At 37.2% G+C, this 20,673-nt stretch overlaps 1 protein-coding gene across 2 annotated transcripts; it reads right to left on the bottom strand.

Annotated features, from left to right (window-relative positions):
* Positions 1 to 238: 238 nt before the first annotated feature.
* Positions 239 to 19,698, bottom strand: LOC147557447 (toprim domain-containing protein). 2 transcript variants are annotated; one of them, XM_086658297.1, is made up of 23 exons: positions 19,302 to 19,698; positions 18,735 to 18,814; positions 17,700 to 18,111; positions 17,470 to 17,603; positions 16,963 to 17,018; positions 16,831 to 16,888; positions 16,631 to 16,741; positions 15,962 to 16,042; positions 15,740 to 15,820; positions 15,107 to 15,172; positions 14,915 to 15,031; positions 14,083 to 14,130; positions 13,910 to 13,995; positions 13,749 to 13,809; positions 9,989 to 10,171; positions 6,087 to 6,218; positions 5,224 to 5,285; positions 4,511 to 4,594; positions 4,065 to 4,196; positions 2,791 to 2,887; positions 2,563 to 2,697; positions 2,411 to 2,478; positions 239 to 615 (listed from the first exon to the last, which is right to left on the bottom strand). In XM_086658297.1, the coding sequence occupies exons 2-23, from the start codon at positions 18,795 to 18,797 to the stop codon at positions 510 to 512; spliced, it is 2,373 nt and encodes a 790-aa protein (XP_086514423.1). In that variant the 5' UTR covers positions 18,798 to 18,814; positions 19,302 to 19,698; the 3' UTR covers positions 239 to 509. The 2 variants fall into 2 exon arrangements, with proteins under 2 accessions (XP_086514423.1, XP_086514424.1); XM_086658298.1 differs by having other exon boundaries at positions 18,774 to 18,814; positions 19,302 to 19,524.
* Between the last annotated feature and the right edge of the window lie 975 nt (positions 19,699 to 20,673).

Below are 20,673 nucleotides of genomic sequence, written 5' to 3'. Positions count from 1 at the left end.
CTTCGTCTTCATGATGCAATATTTCGATGTGGTAAAATGTGCAAATTCCAATTTGCGTTTTGACTTGCAGTTGACGCCTCGGGAGTGTTACGTGCACAAAAAATTTTGACTTTGATGAATCACCTTCACTAAAAGACAAAAAAAAAACAAAAATTGACTACCCGGTGACTCATAAGTCACAAATTAAATCAACATCTTTTGTACCCTTTCATTTCCTTGGATGAAATAGCATTAGATGTAGAGAAGTAGATTTCCTTTCCAATCAACTTGATCCGTCAAATAAATCATCACTTTCTAAATTACACAAGAATTTTGAACTGAAACTATAAGAAATTGTACAAATGAACGATTTTACATGATCACTACTCATCTATTATGTATACATAAACTATTGATACCTTACACTTCATGGAGGAGGTATTAACAGTGACAAAATTGATAATAGAGAGGACGAGGGTATAGGGCCGATCAAGCGAGCTCTCAGATAGCTTCCGGATATTTTTGAGCTCTTATCTACGGTATGAGTGCATATTACTACTCTCTTTATTTTTAGTAGTAGTTATTGTTGTTTTTGTAATCTCACTCTCGTCGACATCATGAAATTCCCCAGTGACCCTGCCCAATACATTATAAACATTATTAACTTTACCAGAAGTGTCATGTTACAAATCCGAGCATAATACAGCAGAACTAACGTAAACACGTAATTGAAGCAACTATGAAGGCTTAAGTTCCTTAACTAGGACCATTAAACAACAAAAACAGATAGAAACTCAATTAGAGTAATCTAGATTAAGAAATATAACTACAACTTTTAAACTACAGCGAACATAACCAATGACTGCAGTACCTAGTAAAATTTACAACCTAGGACACCTAAGATCCTTCAAAGTCCTTTTAGACATAAGATAATCCAAAAATATGAAGTTATGCTATGGATCACGAGATTTATAAGAAACAGGTAAACTTACGCAACAAGAAATGAAACATACTAACAAAAGAAAACTAAAACTGAAGTAAAGGAATAAACAAGTAAAATTGGAAAGTTTTTAGTGGGCTCCTCTTACAGCCTAGCTGGGGCAGGCCTAGACTTGGCTAATAAGCTGGATCACATCATATTCTATCACTTTCAAAAATAACTTCCATGACCCACTCTTCAAACATAACACTGTTGAGATAGCGGATTAGCTCAATCTCAGGGGTGGCTCTAGCTAATTCCAAGATGGCGCTTGATCCAAGGTTTAACAAATAAATAGGGTGGATGTTTCCTTTACTTTGATTTGTTCTCTTTCTTTATTAAACCAGAACCACATGTGGTTCGGCATTTCCTTTCTCCTTGAGAACTCTTCCTGTTCTCTATTGGGTAGTTTTAAAGGCGCTCCTTAATAGTGTTATTGGCGCCTCCATCAAGACAAAATTGGAAGGAGGATTGATGAAAGGATGCGCCAATAACACTTTTGGGGGGGTGCTTTTAAAACTTAACTTCCCTTCTTTCTCAACGAAGAGAAAAATGGTGTACAGCAGTAAGCGTAGTAAATTCTTTACAGTGGAAGCTGCTTCCGTAAATATACTGTATATATACACATAGCGCAAATATATAAAGCATATGCAAAATCACCGACGTAATAGGTCAGGATAGGGGTAGTCATTCCAGTCCTCAACTTCTTAGACCCTAAGTTAAAATAATTGTGAAGTTTTGAAGCCTATACATAGGCTAACAAAAATCATTCCTGACAAACGTTACCAAATACTCTCCTCCACCCTGCGTACCGCGTACCCGATTCTCCGTACCTGATCCGCGTACCCTTTTGGGTGGGTTCGCAGTCCAGTACCCCAAAATTAGCGTACCAGAATGTTTAGTCTTAATTAACAAAAACTTTTTTAATTAGCTTGTTAGATTGTTATGGAGAAAGATGTCTAAGAATAGGTGTATCTATTATAATTTATAAATGCATCATAAAGAGAATATATTGTCTAGAAAAATAGTCCAAAACGTACTGAAATAAAAAATGGCTTACCGAATAAGTATACCGTTACCATATTCGATATGCACATGGTAGCGTACCGCGTACCGGGTACCGGGACTCCTACCCCGTACCGGAGCGATCCGTGTACCAGGTATCCTTGTTCCTGACGGGTTCTAATTCCTTATTTTAAACAATGTAAAATGAACAAAGAAATAGTGGTAATATCTAATATCAACTAGAAAGTAACTAAACTTGGAAATTGGGTACTCCAAAAAGCAAATAAACTAGCCATGATCACTTTTTCTCTTACTTGTAAATTGCAGTTCTTCATGGTATAATATGTAAATTGGAGACATAAGTTATACGGAGATCAATAGATATATAAAGCATATCAGGCCTACAGAAATACCTTACATTTAACCAAAAAGATAGATATGACATACCTGTCGTATGACAGTCTGGCATCCCCAATCTTCCCTATAACCTTATTTCTTACTTTACGAACATAAATCTGTACTCACGACAGTAGATAAAATTTTAAAAAGGAAAAGATTTTTATCACAAGTAAAGGCGATCAACATAAAATGTAACCCACCTGTACTTGATCAATAGGTCCACTCTCAGGATCTCGGTTACGGTGAACAACGATCCCGTTGTCACATTTGTTCATGAAATGAGCACTTCCACTGATATCGTAAAGATTAGGAGGACCACCAAGCCATTGATGCAACTGTGGCGGAAATTTAAGGTAATCAAAGAATGAAGAAAACCCAAGTTGTTGAAAGAAAGTAGAGTGAAACTATTTTCTCCAAGGTAGCAATACCTGTCTTGGATGTGCTACAAACCAGACATGGCATGAATGATGTTGAGCAAACCGTTTGATCTGGGTGAGCATCTGACTTACATATTCTGTCTCAGTCCTGCCCCAGATAAAAATGATAATTAAGGTGCATATAGACAGACACAAATAGAACTAAAAAATCTTCCGATATTACATGATTACGTAGACATATAGCATATAGTGGTTCGAAGGGGAATACTATCTCAGTTCAAGTAGATAATCTGCTTAAAAAGGAACACATTTCCAGATTAAGGTTCTGGTTCTAAACATTTTGGCATCAGAATAAAAGATATAAAATATAAAAAAAACTCAACCAGAAATCGTGGATAGAACCCTTTCAGGCACTATCCTGTAGAAATAACTAGATGTAGGCACTATCCTGTAGAAATAACTAGATATAGGCCCAGAATACGGCTTCCTTATTCCTATAAAACAAGATACAACCTAAACCTGTGTTATTTTCCTGCAACATTATTGAAGGACGGTACTGTATTTCATGCCATATATAACCTGGAAGATATCGATGAAATATCCATTAAACTTCACAAAAGCCAAGTGCAGCGTAAGTTTATATCGTTCAGCTTTGTGTGAATAAAAGCTAATGCCGGATGGTTTACTGGATTAAATGACTTGTAGAATAGGATTGTTAGTGTATTAGCTTCATCTGATTGTTACAACAAAACGGTAACTGCGCCTTCAAGTATTAACTTAAATCAGAAACAACTAGCACAAGCATCATCAACTAGATTATAAAGTTAGCTAGAAGTCTATAATCATGGCGAAAGATTGAAACTGTTTCTAGTCTAATAAGCACTGTCCTGAAACAAAGACAACACTGACCACAAGGTGCTAGTCTTCTCATAAAGAGGTTGAAATCCAGGAGTGATAAGAAAGGACTCGACAAAAATGTTTTCGCGCAGAATGCAACCTTAACCGAGTCACTAGAGTGTGTGTGTGTTGGCCCATTATCAGCACATTTTGATTGCGATCATGGGTATCATTTATCTACACCTCGTGCCCCATTATTAGACTTGCCAAATTGAAATAGTCAAAAGGCTATAGCTAATAATTAGCGACCACCCAACCTAACAAAGTACAGCAGAAAACAACACATTCTAGCTTTTTGCTTAACAAGAAAGAGAACATAGGTTCCATCTTACATGGTAAAAGACACCCGGGAACCACTTAATGTGTTGCACAACAGAAGGAAGAAGTGGCCTTATGACAAAAAAGAATGCGAAAAGCAGAAGACTCACTGGCTTGGAGGGCGTTGATGATCCAACTCATTGTATGGATCAATCACAAGTCCACGTACCCCATGCCTAAGAACTGCTGCTTTAGCTAGCTCAAGAACCCATTTAATGGACGTTAGACAATCATCCTCGCATCTGTTCAGAAAATCAAGCCACATCAACCGAAAGGAAAAAAAAATCATTAAGGTTACATTAACGAGCTTATAAAACAATATCTAGAATCAAAATTCGGCATTTCAATATAGAACTATTTAACAACAATGTTCATCAGGTTTTCAAAAGTGAGATCTATAAAAATGAATTTAGGATCTATGCAGTGAGCTCAGTACTAGGTTCTGACTCTGCTGGGCCCGAGTCCCAAGCCTGCAGATTTAGAATTGGTTGGGCTCAGCTCAACCTACTACCACCATGGATGTTATCTAAGTCACTAAGTCAAACTCCAAACTTACCTTATCAGGAAAAAGGTATCATTGAGCCATTGCTTTCCTTGTTCAAACTCATCAGCAGTCATCCGTTCAGCAGATTCGGAATATCTGTGATACCAAAAAACAAACTTCAAGTCAAACAATTTGCTGTGCTTCATCCAAAATGTCGATATCAAGGAAACTCTATCATAATTGGCACCCATTCATATATTGGGAAACAACTCTTTGATGTACAATTATGAAATAGATCATACATATAAGTAAACACAATGATATACAAAGAAATTAATTCACCAGCTAAAAAGGTCGCCAATCAATTTGACCTGCATAAGATATATGGAAAGGCAAGTTTTCTTAAGGTAAGAAAGAGGGACGGTGCGTCACCCTCTTAAATTACTAGTTCAGGATGAGGTGGGGAGAGAATTGCAGGTTGCCATGCATTACCTTCGTGTTTTACTACATCTACTATAATCCTATTATAAAATATTGCCATTTAACATATAGTATACATGACAATTAATAAATCAAATGAAGAAACAAATGACATATTACAACATTATGTTATATATTTATTCACTTATTTGAATGGCCACCACTACAATTAAATAGGGATAGTCAAAAAGGCATGAAGGGGTCCTAGCCTTTTCCGTCCCTGGCAGAGCCACAAGATCGCCTTTAATAACTTAGATACGGTTGACAACGAAAAAGAAAAGACAAGTTATCATTCTTGGATTCACCTTGCACCAAAGAAGGGTCTTTTCAAGTGCTTCTCCAAAAGTTTCCTTGCATGATCCCGAACCTACAACACAAGTAATCATCAAATCCAGGAAGAGAAGAAAAAAAGAAGATTATGGACATACCGGCAAACTGAGAATTAACCACTAAACCCTATTCCATATTCTGCTTTTCTTTAACAAAGAAAATAATTTATACACTATTAAATGTGGTGACTAGAGTGATGTACAAAGAAGCTCAATTAACGTGTCATCCAAGACGGCCAAAACTATACCCATATTCGAAACTACAGGAAAATACACTAAGGCTCAAAAGTAAAAAAAAAAAAAAAAAAAAAAAAAAAAAAGCCTTTAACCCCACAAGCGTAAACATTTTATCTACTCGATATCTCATTATATTTATTGTTGTATACTAACTCTTCAATTATTACTTTTAGTTTCTTTCCATTAATATCCAGCAAATAGTGTCCAAGCAACCACTTTCGAAGGGTATAAACGTACTCCATAGGGTGAAGAAAGACAGGGACATACCGATTGATAATAAAATGAAAGTGTCGAACTGAAGTCTGTCAATCAAAAGCCTAATATGGCAATAAAGAAGCCAAAGCACTACAAATGGGTGTTAGTCAGCAACGTGCATATCTAATGCATTCAGTCTTGCTGAACAGGCTCCCAAAACGTCTAGGAGCTTTGGTACGTTACCAGTCTGTTTGATTCCAACATCTCAAGTACATATTGATAACGTGTAACTAGAATACATTCCCTCTAAATATTTTCCATATATATCTTGTGGAGTTATGTCGTTTGAAGGTAAACCACAAGAGAGAATGCCGGTCAAGTGACGAAAAAGAAGTACGAAATCTCACCTTGTTCTCCATTGAGCAAAGTGCAAACTTCCAACCTTCTTGTTCATTAATATTACATAAAAGAGCATCAATCCACTCACTCTTGCCCGAATTTGGGACACCAGTAACCACGGTCAACTCTCCTGGAACAATCTGTACAACAAATAACACTGAACAAGTTGCAAAAATAATATCCTTATCACGACGAGATGATTTGAATTTTTAACGATTTGACATGCATAACCCCGAACTTAAGAGAGTCAAGTAATGATCTTCTGCAAGGATAATAACTTCACATAGAGATTGTTTGAATCTCAGCTCATTTTGAGATTTGGTACTTTCTAATTTATGATAAAAAGGAGAAAAACTCCTTAAATTTTAAAGGGGAATCAATGTCCTAAAAGTACCAACTTGCATCCATTAATAATACTGCTGTTCCAGAATGGCTTAATATTTGGTAGACACGGTCACACGGACCGGACCCCAAGGCAAGTATATTATCCTTATATGAGTCAGCTATGGGATCATATCCCTTAATTGGAAAGCACGAATTTTCACAGTATCCTTGACTACAATTCAAGGATCACATAATTTGTTGCTTTTTGCATAAGATGTTTGATTGAAACTTCTATTCAGCGGTTCACTAAAAGTTAGACTGCAGCCCCATACGAGACTAATCGTGGATTAAAATATAGTCAAGTTAAAAAAAATACTTCATGGGTGAAACCAAGTAGAAAGCAACTGAGAGGTTGAATTTTGAGAAGGGCGGAAAGGACGATGTAAGTCCTTTGATGTGACACGAAAATGTCACATTTGGAGAGCCTAACTTAGACTAATTAGTCATTTTCGAGTGTTATCAATAATATTTTATGTGTTTTTCTTGTTTAGGTACCATATTTGGAGCTAAACATGAAATTCGGAATAAAGGGAGCGAATTATCACTATCATTTCATGTGCCCAAAATGAAAGAAAAAGACTTCAAGCAAATCATATGAGAAGAGGAGTCAAAGACGAGCCCAACGGTGAAAACGGAAGTCAATTCCGAGTTCGGACGGGGAAGTTGTGAAAGAAAGAAGTCGAGGTTCGGTCTTAAAACAAGGATTCTATGAAGGCACCCTCCTTTGGTTGTAATTCTAGAAGGCACCCTCTTGATTTCCAAGTGAAGTCTAAAACCCAAGCCCAAAGAAGATGAAGAAAGAAGAGATTTTGGAGGCACCCAATGGACTCAAGTTTGGGTCAAAGTCAAGGTTGACTAAGTCTAGGGTTTGAGTCAAATACACTATTCATCTTCTTCTTCAATCATCATTCAAGAACCAAGTAAGAAGAGAGAGAGAGAAGGAGGCAAGGGGCTAGGGTTCTTCATCATTTAGTAGAGTTTGAGAGAGAGAAAAAGAGAAGAAGGAGAAGGAGGAGTGCCGGCCAAGGCAAGGCCGGCCTAGCCTTGGCCGGCAGCAGCTCGGGCTGCACGGCAGCAGCTCGAGCTGCTCGGGAGAAGCTGCTGAGCAGCACGGACGGGACAGCAAAGGGGCGGCCATGTTAGCAGCTCGGGTTGGTGCTCTATGCTCGGGACAGCAGCTCGTGCTAGCTTCCAGCAGCCGGACCAGAACAGACGGACCAGCAGCTACCGGAGCTCGGGGATGCACGTACACTTCACGGGACGCGGCCACAGCGAGCTTCTCGGCACGGGACAGCAGCAGCCGCTCGGAGCAAGCTCCCTTTGGCCCGGATCTAGCTATTTTGGCCGGGAACTCCATGATTTTGGCCGGATCTTGAAGCTTCTTTGGCCGGATTTTTCTATGGTTTCCGGCCATAATCTTGGCCGGAAACCATAGGGCTTTTACTCCCCATCATCTTGGCTTGCTTCTCATATGTTTGATTTTGATTTTGGGTAAGAAATCTTTAGAGAGAAAAAGCTTGATGAAGCTTTAATGGAGTTTGGGTGAAAAATGGAGAAGATGATGGTGGTCGCTATGGGGAAATCTGATTTTTGCTACGGGGAGATCGACTACACTTAGAGACTCATTCTTCTCGACGAACCTAGCCTCGAGCCACATCGAAAAAGGGGGATTTCTCTTATCATTTCTTTTCATTTATTACTTATTCACCATGTTAGCTAAATCAAGTGTGTCGATTATATGAGATGAAATGTGATGAATTTGTGATTATGTTTAATATGATTTGATGTTTTGATTATGAATTGATGTTCATTTGATTCGATTATCGTTTTGATCGTATTTTCATGTGTCTTGTCAAGCACTTCGCATAGTTAATAGACGAAACGAAGTATTCGATATCGATCGTAGTCTAAGTCATAATTTCATGTGTCTTGTCATGCACTTCACATAGTTAGGCGACTAGACGACACTTTCGATGACTCGGGATTAGCCGATTTAGACGTTTGTTTGACTAAGTATGATCTCCGGATATACATAGTACTTAGAGACATCTACTTTTAGGAGTCGAATATCGATTGTACCTCAACACATCAAATCGGACTACACATAGTCGTAGGTTTATCATTATGGATTCCCGGACTTCAACACCTCTCTGACTTATTTGTTGCCCGAATCGAGTCTTACCGTCTCCCGACTCTTGTTCCTTCGACTCTTCTCTCGAATCTCTCTCGCCCGGCTACATATATCGTTTAATTAGTTTATTTGTTTTCTTTATTGCTTATTCAATCAAAACCCCTTATTAATGTTCCTTCCTTTCCTTTTTAGTTTAAGTTAGCTTGAAATATCTAGACCGAGGGACAAGACCCTTCGATATCCCAACTACCTTCCTATCCTTGGATCGATCCCGGCTTTGCCGGATTACTACTTGATACCTCCGCTTGGGTGTGTAATCCTTCAAGGAAATCTAAACACGGCATAAAAGATATGGTTTTTACTTTTCCATATGGACAACCACTCAAGCAAAATAAGTTGTAGATTATGGTTTAATTGCACAGACCAGCATCTGAATAAGATTGCTGCTCGGCAACGCAAATTGGTAAAGCATTTACAGTCAATTCTGGAACTGTGTGTTATATTATCTTAATTCTTATGGTAAAGCATTTTCAAAAAAATTATCTTAATTCTTATCGCGTATAGGAAGCAGAAATTTTAGATTATGAATATCACATTGTAAGACGTGTTAATAAGATACACGAATAAATGAAATATACGACAAATATGAAATTAAGAATATGAAGTGCAAAAGCTTTGTATTTGTGATAACACAAACTCTTAGGTGAAGTAGATGGTATTGCTAAATGGAGCACCCTATTTGATAGAGATGAAAGGCAGCAACTGTTTAAGGCATATGGGATAATGGGAGACGTCAAAAGAAGGATTCCAAGGCCCAAATTCTAATTTGGCGTGTCTTACATGAATGGCCCACTTAGAAACTTCAATAATGTGGGCTGGTCCACATGTCTTTGTGGAAATTCTACTAGTTTCTAGGTATTAATTAGGATGGCCAAGTGTCTTTAACGTATTTTAGTCTCTTTAATGTCTTTAATGTGTTAATTTCTCTTCAATGTCTTAAATGTCCTTCATAATGTCTTTAAGTGTCCTAGGAGTTTAGAAGTTCAAAAGTCTAGAAGTAAAGATATCAAGGGTGGGTTTTATGCCTACTATTCCTGCTGTTTGAGGACAGACAGAGTATTCCAGCAGCTATTTAGCTTTATGTATTTGTGTGAGCAAATATCCCAAAGGTGTGATGCCTAAGGGCACTAGGAGTGATTCCTAGCTTGTACTAGTGTGATGCTAGTGTCTATCTATAATATAATCAAGTTTTTTTCTTCATCAATTTCATTTTCCCATTTCTGTCCTACATCACTATTGCTATAAGTTTCAGTTACTGATTAAACAATGAATTAGTTTACGGAGTTACTCTTCAATTAAGGGGATAAATAGATGATATGCAAATAGTATACTTACTCTATATAAATCGTTCAGATCCCTCCACCCAGTTGAAACTCCAAGTTCATATCCCATACTGCAATAATAATATGCATCGATTTCGTCAAAGAAATCTCTGAAGTTGAACAAGCCTCGTATTGGATATAATTCAGCCCGGTCAATAACATCCCTTAATGCATGTGGTCCAAAACTCATGAGTACCTGCGAGCAGAAATTGGGAGGAAAATGACCCAATACATTAAACAACTAAAGCAAGACCCTTTTAAGATCATAAGAAGATATAATTTGTGTAACACCTTAGTTTGGGATTTAAAAAAATTGGTTGAGTCAGAGCAGGATCTCCCGAGTCGTTTGATCTAATCTAGTTATAGAGAACTAATTCGGATGATTTTAGTAGTCGTTAGTTAGTGCTCAATGCGTTTTAAATTTTCTCTAGACTTATCCGAGATTTGGACATCACTTGGACCTCGATTGAGAGTCAAAGTCGTTTACCGTTACCGTTGGGCATTGATCTAGTTAAGATGTTTTTCAGTAAGAGGGACTAAAGGATTTTCCAAAACTATATTTTATTGATCATTCAAAGTATTGCATGAACTTACATTTAATTAGTACTTCAAAAAACAAGAAATTGGGTTGAAGACCCAATTTTAAAAAACTTTAAATTAAAAAGATAAATTATATTTTGTTTGGTTAAAAACCCAAAATTTGTATTTTGTATAGTTAAAAACCCAAAATTTGTATTTGTTTGGTTAAAACCCCAAAATTTGTATTTTATTTGGTTAAAACCCCAATATTTATTTTAACCATTTTGCACGTTGTTGCAAACTTGTTACGAAGTTGTTGCAAACATGTTTTAAACCTCTTGCAAGTTGTTGCAAATTACGAAATTACGTAGGGAGCTGAAGACTAAAAAATACAGAGTGATCTTTTTTCACCGAAGCATAAAATTTTATAGGAAGTTTTGACTAATTTCCCTAAGAAAATGGCTTATAATTAAAAGGGAACTAATTAAGAAATAATAGATTCATAATTATGATTGATGGTTTCAAATGGTTGGCTTAATTATTATTACGTTTCATTTCTCATTTGGTAACAAAAGGGTTTTAGTTACTTGGAAAGTTAAATGTTGTTATCCAAGCCAAGATTTGAGGTGATGGTATTATAACAAATGAATAGGATTAGGTATAATTTTTATTTTAATATTATTTTATTTGACTTGAATTTCAAATTCATATCTCAAACACACCTTACCTCTTACACGTGACCACACAATGCCACCATTTAAACGCCACCTCCATTGTTTTGAAAAGAAATCATTTTCAAAACGACAAAACCGTGGGAACTAAATGGGTTTTAGGGCTATAAATTTCTTTCAGGTAACTCCTTTCGACTTGATTTACGACTTTTGCGGTTTAAAATTTTAGTTTTGTCCCAATTTGATAGTTATCTGATGGTGATGTCAAAATTTCTACAATTTTGCCAAATTTTCACTTGGTAAAGTTATCTTTTTTTTTTGAAAATTTGAATTAATTTATAAATGAGGAAAACTATACAAAGATTAGGGAGGCCGAAGGAATCTTTCACGACATCCACGCGGACCACGCCTCCCAATTACCCACTACATCTACATATGAAGAGTGCTTAAACTTCGGAATACATATAGCCCAATTAAAGATCGATCCTTTTACATCATCCACGTCCAAACTTGTCGTTGCATTGGATTCTTTGAAGATTTTGTTGTTCCGATCCTTCCATAAGTTTCAAATGATAGCCAAAGGTACTAAGTCCCAGATATCTTTCTTCGATTTTGGCTTGCGAATTTCTTCCTATTGTTCAAAAAACTTCGGAATAATTTGAAGTTATTTGAATCGCTATTCGTTACATTCTTTAGATGATATATGTTGTGGAATTTGTTTGGAATGTTTTGGACTCTTTGGGAGTATCCATATGCGGACGAAGTGTTGTCGTATTACTTTTATTAGTCGATTTTCTTAATAACAAACAGTTTTAGAGTAGTTTGGAATATGGTGGAATACCTAATATACGTCGGGTTCACTGTTATATAGAGGGTTTGACTAAGAAATTCATAATGCAAGATTATTTGTCAGATTCAACAGGAGATGGTGACTTAGAATTACAATATAGATTAAATGGAGTTGTCCAGTTGATTTGTACGCAACCTAAGTATTTGACGTAGTTTTTTAGTGAATCCTATATCATTCAAATGTTATTCTAAGTTCACTCTCATTCATCTTGGTGTATTTTAAGTTTGCAAAGGTGTCCTCTGACAGTATGGTGACTGTCGAGTGTCGATTGACCATCTTGAATCTTTTGTACTTATTAGCAGGAGGGCAGTACTGCATAAAAGAGAAAATTGAGACTGGATCTCAGTTAGAGGACAATGAACCTGAGGTGTACTACATTTGAGGTAGGATCCTATGAATCTTACTTGGAGCACAGGTATTTCCCGTTTCACCACTTTATATATGTACATATAGTTATTATCGCTGAAGATCTTTTACTGTTTTTCAGTTTATGATGTGAATGTATGTTGTGAATGTTTATTTTTTAAAGATGAACCTGTTTCCAAAAGAGTTAATCGAAATGGTTTTCTGAAGAGATAGGGTTTGTTTGAAGTCATTGAACTATGTGTGTGCATTGTAATCACGTGGCGGCAGACCCGTTTGAGCTACGTGATAACATGCTAGTGTCATTGCTTGAACCCTGTTACTTGTAATGATTGTTTGACCCCAGGCATTGGTTGGTCCCTTGTTTATTTTTTTGTTATGGACTAGCCATGAATTCATGTTAAAGGTTACGCTTCGGCACGTGGCCAGCTGAGTGGTAGTGACCATTCCAATTTACAGAGAATGGGATACAAGAGACATGGAAATTGGGGTATTCCAACCCATGGAGTGAACAGGGGACTTACCAGTGCCATGTATCATGTTTGTTTATTTATCCAGTTGAACCGTTGGTAGGTGTGGTTTGAATTATGTTGTGATTTGTAGTTTAGACTTACAAAGACACATCATTCTGAGCCATGAATTCATCCCAATCAAATGTCGCTCAATCGAATGAAGTGGTATTCCCAGTCACTCCTGATTGGGCCCCCAAATTTGTTTACATTTGGCTCTCTAAATCAGGTACTCCCATTTGACCTCCTTGTTTTGTCATTCTACTTATGTTATTTTTTGTTCCAATTTGGCCCCTCATCTATTGGTCCCAAATCAGTATCGTTTTCCAATTGAGCCCCTCCATCTGTTGTTTCCATGTCAAATTCGTTCCTATTTGGCCACCCAATTCTTCGTTTTCCATTTGGTCCCCTTCATCAATTGTTGCCATAATGACCCCCTTCATAAGATGTTCCATGTCTGTATATGTGATTATGTTCCAATAGGGATGTTACAATTGGAGTTTTCAAACAAGCCAAGTCCTATAGCCATTCTTACAGTCAACATCTCCATTACGGCTTCAAGCCATAGTTTTAATTATCTTCCTTGTTATGACATATGTGCCCTTTATCGTGTTTTTTAGTTGTTAAACCTAGTTAGTTCTTAGTTTGATCTTAGTTTTCCGTAGCACTACATCACTACCTAATTCAATAATTCCTAAGTCAAGTCACTCAATAAATTACTCGAAACTTGTAGGGTATCACGGATGCTTAAGAAAAGAGCCAAAGGTGAGTAGATCCAATACCCAAAACTATTGTTTATTAACCGTCGAAGTTGAATTTATTGTACCAAGAAATATGCGAAGGCAAAACAAAATTACAAACCTCATTTGCATCTTTGCACACATCAGTTTCATTTTTCTTTGGCCATCTAACTCTCCAGCATCTGCTCCCCACAAAAGTAAATTATTAACTAGATTTACGAAATAATATCTTCTAGAAGCTCATTTTGAATAAAATACAAATAAAGGTAGAGACTAGTCAACCTTTCTCTCCCTAGGCGACGTGCAAGCTCTTCGGCCAAGGCTTGGCCAGGTTGATCTGCATCAGTCGCCAAGATAATACGAGATGCCTAACAGATGCGGAAAACATGAAATACATACACTTATTACGCACAACCACCAGAATATTAAAATGGCCAAACTTGTTAGGTACAAACCTTTTCGAGATATTCCTTGCAATTCCATAAATATTGGAACTTTTTGTCCTGGCTTTACAAAAAACACTACAAGAATATTAGACCACAATTTTCAAGATGAATAGGCAATAGACGTTTAAGAAAATCAACAAGAACACTAGCCAACATGAATTACCCTGCAGCAACATGAAAAAAATTGGGTACTTTTCATGGTCTATAAAGATAGGAGAATCAAAAGAAGAATATCCGAACAGTTTAAAGACAAAGTACAAAGAGCAAATAAGCGAGACTAAATCCAGAATGCAAATAAAGAAACCCCTAATTTATAGGAACGAGAAAATAGCAGACAACGTGATCAGAGTTCCCTGTATCAATATTTGGATAAGAAACTTAATTCATCATCAAGGAGTAATAAATATCGCATTTAAACCTTCAAAGTAGATGTGAGAATTCCATGATTGAAAATGTGAATCAAATCCAGCATTTGATCCTCCCAATCTATTAAATAAGTAGCAACTAACCTCACTTCAGAAATGACAAATAGATGGACAAAACTCGAATAAACGAAACTGGGCGATCTCGATAGGAGGTTTTAAACCAAATTAGATAATATAAGAACGAAATAATAGGGCGACGAGTCTAGCCAAATGGATTACAGCGCACAACTTTTTTCGTAGTAGTTTTCTTTCCATGCCATAATAGGGCTTTAGATCCAATCTTTTCAGGAGATATAAGGATTGTTCCTTATAGAGGAGCAAAACAGCGAAAGCAGTTTGGGATTGTTTGAAATAGTGAAGGCCAAAATATCAAGCACAAATCGCAAATAGCATCCAAATAAAAATATGAACCTGACCTCTTCTGCAGGTGGAATATCCTTGTTCGAAACCTTGGCAGGTGCCCCATCAGGAACACTCACACAATTACGGAATCCAGCTTCTTCCATTGAGAGTTTATCCATTTCACCCTCAACCTATAAATATGTGGTCAGAAAAGAAACTTTTGATGTAAATGTGTAATAAAATTTGTGAAAATTGCCAGTCTTTACAATGATAATATCACTGGCGTCCTTTATATCGTCCAGCCCATACAGTATTTTCTCGGTGTCCTTTTCCTGAAAAGTAAACAAAGGGAATAGCAAAAAATTCAAGTTACTACAAAGAAAAAAAAATCTTCCCAACCTAATGGTAGGCATAACATTATCAGGATTCAAGATACTGTCAGGAGTGAAGTATGAAAAGTCCGACTACGGGGATATTCCACGTGACGTCAACCATGATATCAAACACAGGGCACAGATGCCAGGTATAGGTTCACAATCTCATGCAATGGCATACGTTCCTTCAAGAAACTGACAGATGACAACAAAAATTAGTTCCATAGTACCATTTTTTTTTGCATAGTCAAGAACGACTCGATCATATGAGATAGTCGCTACAGTTAGTTTGCATGCATATTACTTGACTCCCACTTCCCACATGCATACCCGACTTAATCAGAATGTCTGAGCACTAGCAGTATACAAGCTGTTCAACCGTTATCAATCAAGAAACAAACCTTTTGAAATGTGAAATCGAACTACTTTTGGTCATTCTCATTCTTTATTTAGTTTTTCCTACAAGATAATACACTCAATGAACATAAAATATGCAACTAAGAGTAGAGAGTTAGTAGCAGGAACCTGCCAAAACTTTTTGTTAATGTCCCGGTACTTGCAACTAATAAGGACTCCATTGCGCCTGTACGTAAATGCAATTGCAACCTGTATAGTAAAGAACTAGTTAGCTACGGGCAAAACATTGTTAAATCATTATTTGATGCAGGTATCTGAGCAAACATAATGATGATAAGAGTAATGTGCTGATCAATTAAAATAATAGCTTTAAATAATATCTCTCTCGACCTCATGCCCTGATTTTTGCATGACAGCATTCCTCCGAAGTGTTTCCCCCGATATCATTCGCTCGGCGAAGTAATCAAGTAGCTGCAAAACAATGAAAACAAGTATCCGTAAACCGTAATAAGACCAGCTAAGCACTACGGAAAATGCTAATGCACCAAATGATGGTTAAACTAAGTCGTGAAGGTAGTGAAAAGTATGATAGACAAAATCAAAACAAAGAGAAGTCAAGGAAGAACAGATTAGCCCCAAAACATGATGTGAGTACTTAATTTATGACAACATGCACATATTTGGTCATTGCACCAAAAATTTTGGTGCACAAACAGTAGTATAGTAGAAAGACACAGTTGAGGACTCGTCACCAAGAGGAAAAGAAGAAACCAGAAAAGGGTGTAAATCAAGTTTTCCATGGAAAGCCTACAAGTAAACACAATAAGAGGGTACAAAAAGATCTCAACAGAATGTTGTGATTCCATAAGAAATGAGGATACACATAAGCTTTTAAAGAATGAACATCTTGAAATTTAACAGTTTAGATCATAAATTTGTATGTGGTGACTAACGGACTTCAAAGTTCCAAAGTTGGCACATAAAAAAATGTCAGAACATGTGGAGAGCATAGGTCAATATTGAAAGAAGACACGGAGTTTGTAAAAATAACATGATTACCTCATTGCACAACGGTTCTAAACCAAGACCGTCCTCCGTGATTATTCTCTTGTAATTAGTTTGCTTAATACTGTCTGACTTGCCGAAGGATGCCTTGCCACTTTCTAATCCCTGAAACCGAATGGGTATGTCAGCATTAACTGCATCCAATACAAACATGAAATTTACCAAAATCTTTCTACATCAAAATTGGAAATTACCCGAATATGGCCTCTCCATCCACATTTTGCTCTAAAGCATTGCCACATTGCAAGATTGCTATAATATCCAAACAAAATGTGAGAAAACTTGTAAACCAATGCATAAAACGTTATACCAATTTGCGCATTTACCAATCTGCTGTGATAAAAAGAGATAAACTCCTCTCCATGGTCTGTCCTCCATCACACTATTATATCAAAAAGGAATGAACAAAAAAAATTAGTCAAATAACAAAATAAAAATGTACAGCTAATAACTACTCAGTTAACTTCTAAAAGACAAAAGAAATAAACAAATAAATTTATATAATAAGGGAGGAGGGTATCTTTTTCAGAATTTATCGTCCTCTAGCTTAAGATTACACCACTTAAACTTATTTCCTAAGGGTTGAGATTATATCTCTTAAACTTATCTTCAAACCCTCTTCAATGGATAAGATTACACCTCCCAAACTTATATGGTTGAGATTATAGCTCCCTAACTTAACTTCAACCCTCTTCGATGACTAAAATTACACCTCCCAAACTTATCTCCAAGAATTGAGACTACGAATGTGATATAACTGTCCATGCTCGGCGGGCACTGGTTATACCCTCATAAATAAATAAATAAATAAATCACAAAGTAGAAGATTTAACCTCAGGACATTTCAAACGAGTATACTCGTTAGGCTTGCAAGTAGAAGCCTGAATCCCTTGTTGCTCCAATTTTTTAGTCAAGGCACTCAATCGAGCTATATCTTCCTTCCCACCAGTTTTTTTTTCAACTTGAACTTCAGTAATTACAAATAAGAAGAAAAAAATGAGAAAAATATAAGGTAGTGGAAGAGTAGTACTAAAAGAACTGTTTATAGGAAAAAAGGAAGTACCTGGTCTTGGAACTTTGTTAGAGATAGAAGAATAGCAAAGACATGATTTTTTAGAAGGGAGATGGAGAAATTTGGAGATGGGTTTTGGTGGAAAAGAAGAAAGAAGGTGTGAACTATGGTGGGTATGAAGACGGTGGTAGTGGTAGAGAGAGAAGGCTGAGATGGGTAGGAGTGTAGAAGAAGAAGAAGAAGAAGAAGAAGGCTGGCATCTTAGAAAGTGGTTTGAACCCATGAAGGGTTTAGGGGAGAGAAGTCTGTGGAATGGACGGTGTGGGTGCAATATCATTTCTGGGGAGGAAAAAGGAAGATGATGTCGACTCTGTCTTTCTGATGATTTTTTGTTTTGGAGGGAGATTTTATTAGGGTTTATGGTTTTAGCTTGATTACCTCTTTTTCTCACTGTTTCTTTTACCTGAAAAGATGATTTGTAATTTATTACGAGTTTTTCCTTGAAAAAATGAATAAAAACCCAAACTCTGGACCTTAATAGAAAAAAACATCCAAAAAGAATGACATTTAAATGTCGTTTCCCTCTATTGTAGTGAATTAGAAGTGAGTGATTTCTAACATCTGTAAGGCAAGAAATAAATAAGTTATCAGAAAACAAATACATAGACTCTCAACCCATTTGAAATAAATAGAGTCCATACCAAGGACAACTTATATGATAAAGCGATAAGCCTTCAAACAAAAATTTGTGTATGTAATCTGTTCATATAACATATATGATAAAGCATTTGATATATTCGCCTATGGAGAACCTACTTTATCATCCGTCAGTATCGGCAGAAAACTGATTATCAAACCATTATGAAAATCTAAATAAGAAGACAAATTACCATCATCAAAACCTACTATGGGAAAAAGATCAGAAAGCTTAACACATATTCCTACGAAAAATCTAGTTTTGTTTCAACTCATAGATAACACAAAATCGATTTGTTATGAAATCGATTTGGAAACCCTATATTAGTTTTTGTGTGAGTATATGTGATAGAGTGAGACGAATGGAGAGCGGCAGAAGAAAAGTGATACCTTGGGGTGGTGAGAGGAAGCCCTAAAACTCAAGATTACCTTGATTATATCTTTATTCCTCATGAACCCATTATCACCATCTGTATTTAAAGAGAGCTTCAGTAATTCAATGCAAAATACACATACAACTTTACCTACTATAAAGCCTGACCCTAAAATATTATTTTGGTTCCCTTACTCATTGAGATATTATTCTCAAAGACACATTTACTAAGTCTGGTCTTCCTTCCATGGGAACAAATAGTACCCTAAATATTGCCCTAAACAGAAGAAGAAGATTGAAACAAATTAAAACTAAATCAAAGCCCTAACTATTCATCAATCACAATGAATCAAATGACATCTTACTAACACCGTAAACAAAATTTGCAGCAGGGTAAACTAAAATAAATTGAGTTTCTTCAGCTATTCATGTGTAAGATGTTTCTTGAAACCATGAGATGGACTGTGCGTGAGAGAGAGAGAGAGAGAGAGACAGCGAGTGAGGAGAGGTCGAGAGAGACACAGGGAGAGAGAGAGAGAGACACAGGGAGAGAGAGAGACACAGGGAGAGAGATAGAGCAATACCTGCGATGAGATGAGTGAGCCTGAGAGAGGGTTGCGTGAGAGAGGCAGAGAAGGGCTGAGAGGAGCTGCGCGGGAAGGAGGTTTTTACAGATACGAAGGGGAGAGTGAGAAAGGGTGCGTGAGAAGAAAGGGTGGGAAGGATTTTAGAAAGATGCTTCTTGTTAACATTTGGACCCTTGGATCACTTCGGAAGTGAATCCGATCCATCAAATTTTGAACAATCAAATCTCTACCACTTGATATAAACTTGGGAAAACAAATCTGAACCGTCGGGAGGAGGGGAAAAGATATCCTCCTTTCTTGTTATATAGAACGAGGGTGTAACCAGGGCACGGATAGTATTTTCAAACGTTACGCGAAGATGTGCATTTTTCTCTTTCAGCTTGACGGTGCAAACAAACAACAAAAATAGGTGTATGAGCCAAAATATGTCACCAGGAGCGCCCCCTAATAATCCACGATTAATGGGCTCACACGGTGACCAAGCCCATGAATTACTGGCTAATGGCCCCGATCCATTTATATTGATGCACCCAAAAAAACGATAAAATGCGCATGCAAATCCACCTCTGGATAAACGCCCTCACCTCTTCAGCAGACTTCCCTCCATATATCCGTTGGGGGACGTTACAATATCCCGGATATACCCGTTTGGGGGTTATGACATCCACTTTTATGGTGACAGCTCAGTGTGTTACCATATTAAAGATGACAACTCATCACCAGGTAACAGTCGACCCATGACACTATAAAATGACTGAACCAAGGATGATACAGGGCATCTGGTTATCGACTAAAACACCCGACATCCAAACATTGGATCTTATACAACACAACCCACTATTTTTTCTCTCATACAGAGTGATAAACCAGTTGTCTACGACACTTCTACTACTACTATCGTCTTATTACCTCTCTGTGATCAATCAATCCATCATTCATTAAACAACCTACGACTATTATTATTCGATCAAGGGCGACCTATCTTTCCCTTTCTCGACGACCACTCATCACAAGAAGGGCGACATATCTTCCTCCCTCTTGACGACCACTCATCACAGGAAGGACGGTCTACCTTTCTCTCTCCTAACGACTACTCATCAAAGGAGGACGACCTCCCTTTCTCTCTCCTTACGACTACTCATCAAAGGAGGGTGACCTCTCTTTCTCTCTCATGACGACTACTCATCAAAGGAGGGCAGCCTATCTTCTTTCTCCCGACGACCACTCATCACAGGAAGGGCGACATATCTTCCTCCCTCCTGACGACCACTCATCACAGGAAGGACGACCTACCTTTCTCTGTCCTAACGACTACTCATCAAAGGAGGACGACCTCCCTTTCTCTCTCCTAACGACTACTTATCAAAGG

The sequence above is a fragment of the Eschscholzia californica genome, unplaced genomic scaffold (genome assembly GCF_041429995.1).
Source record: "Eschscholzia californica isolate CP2 unplaced genomic scaffold, dmEscCali1.0.p SCAF_2, whole genome shotgun sequence".
NCBI classification, from domain to species: Eukaryota; Viridiplantae; Streptophyta; class Magnoliopsida; order Ranunculales; family Papaveraceae; genus Eschscholzia; species Eschscholzia californica.
Note: the sequence above shows the minus strand (reverse complement) of the source record. Positions and strands in the feature narration are given on the sequence as shown.

Coding starts and splice junctions, on each gene's coding strand:
- LOC147557447 (XM_086658297.1), bottom strand. CDS start 18,797: ATGAGGAATAAAGATATAATCAAGGTAATCTTGAGTTTTAGGGCTTCC. Junction 2,698..2,790: donor TTGTAGCACATCCAAGACAG/GTATTGCTACCT, acceptor TTTCCGCCACAG/TTGCATCAATGGCTTGGTGG. Junction 616..2,410: donor GCCAGACTGTCATACGACAG/GTATGTCATATC, acceptor TGTATTGGGCAG/GGTCACTGGGGAATTTCATG.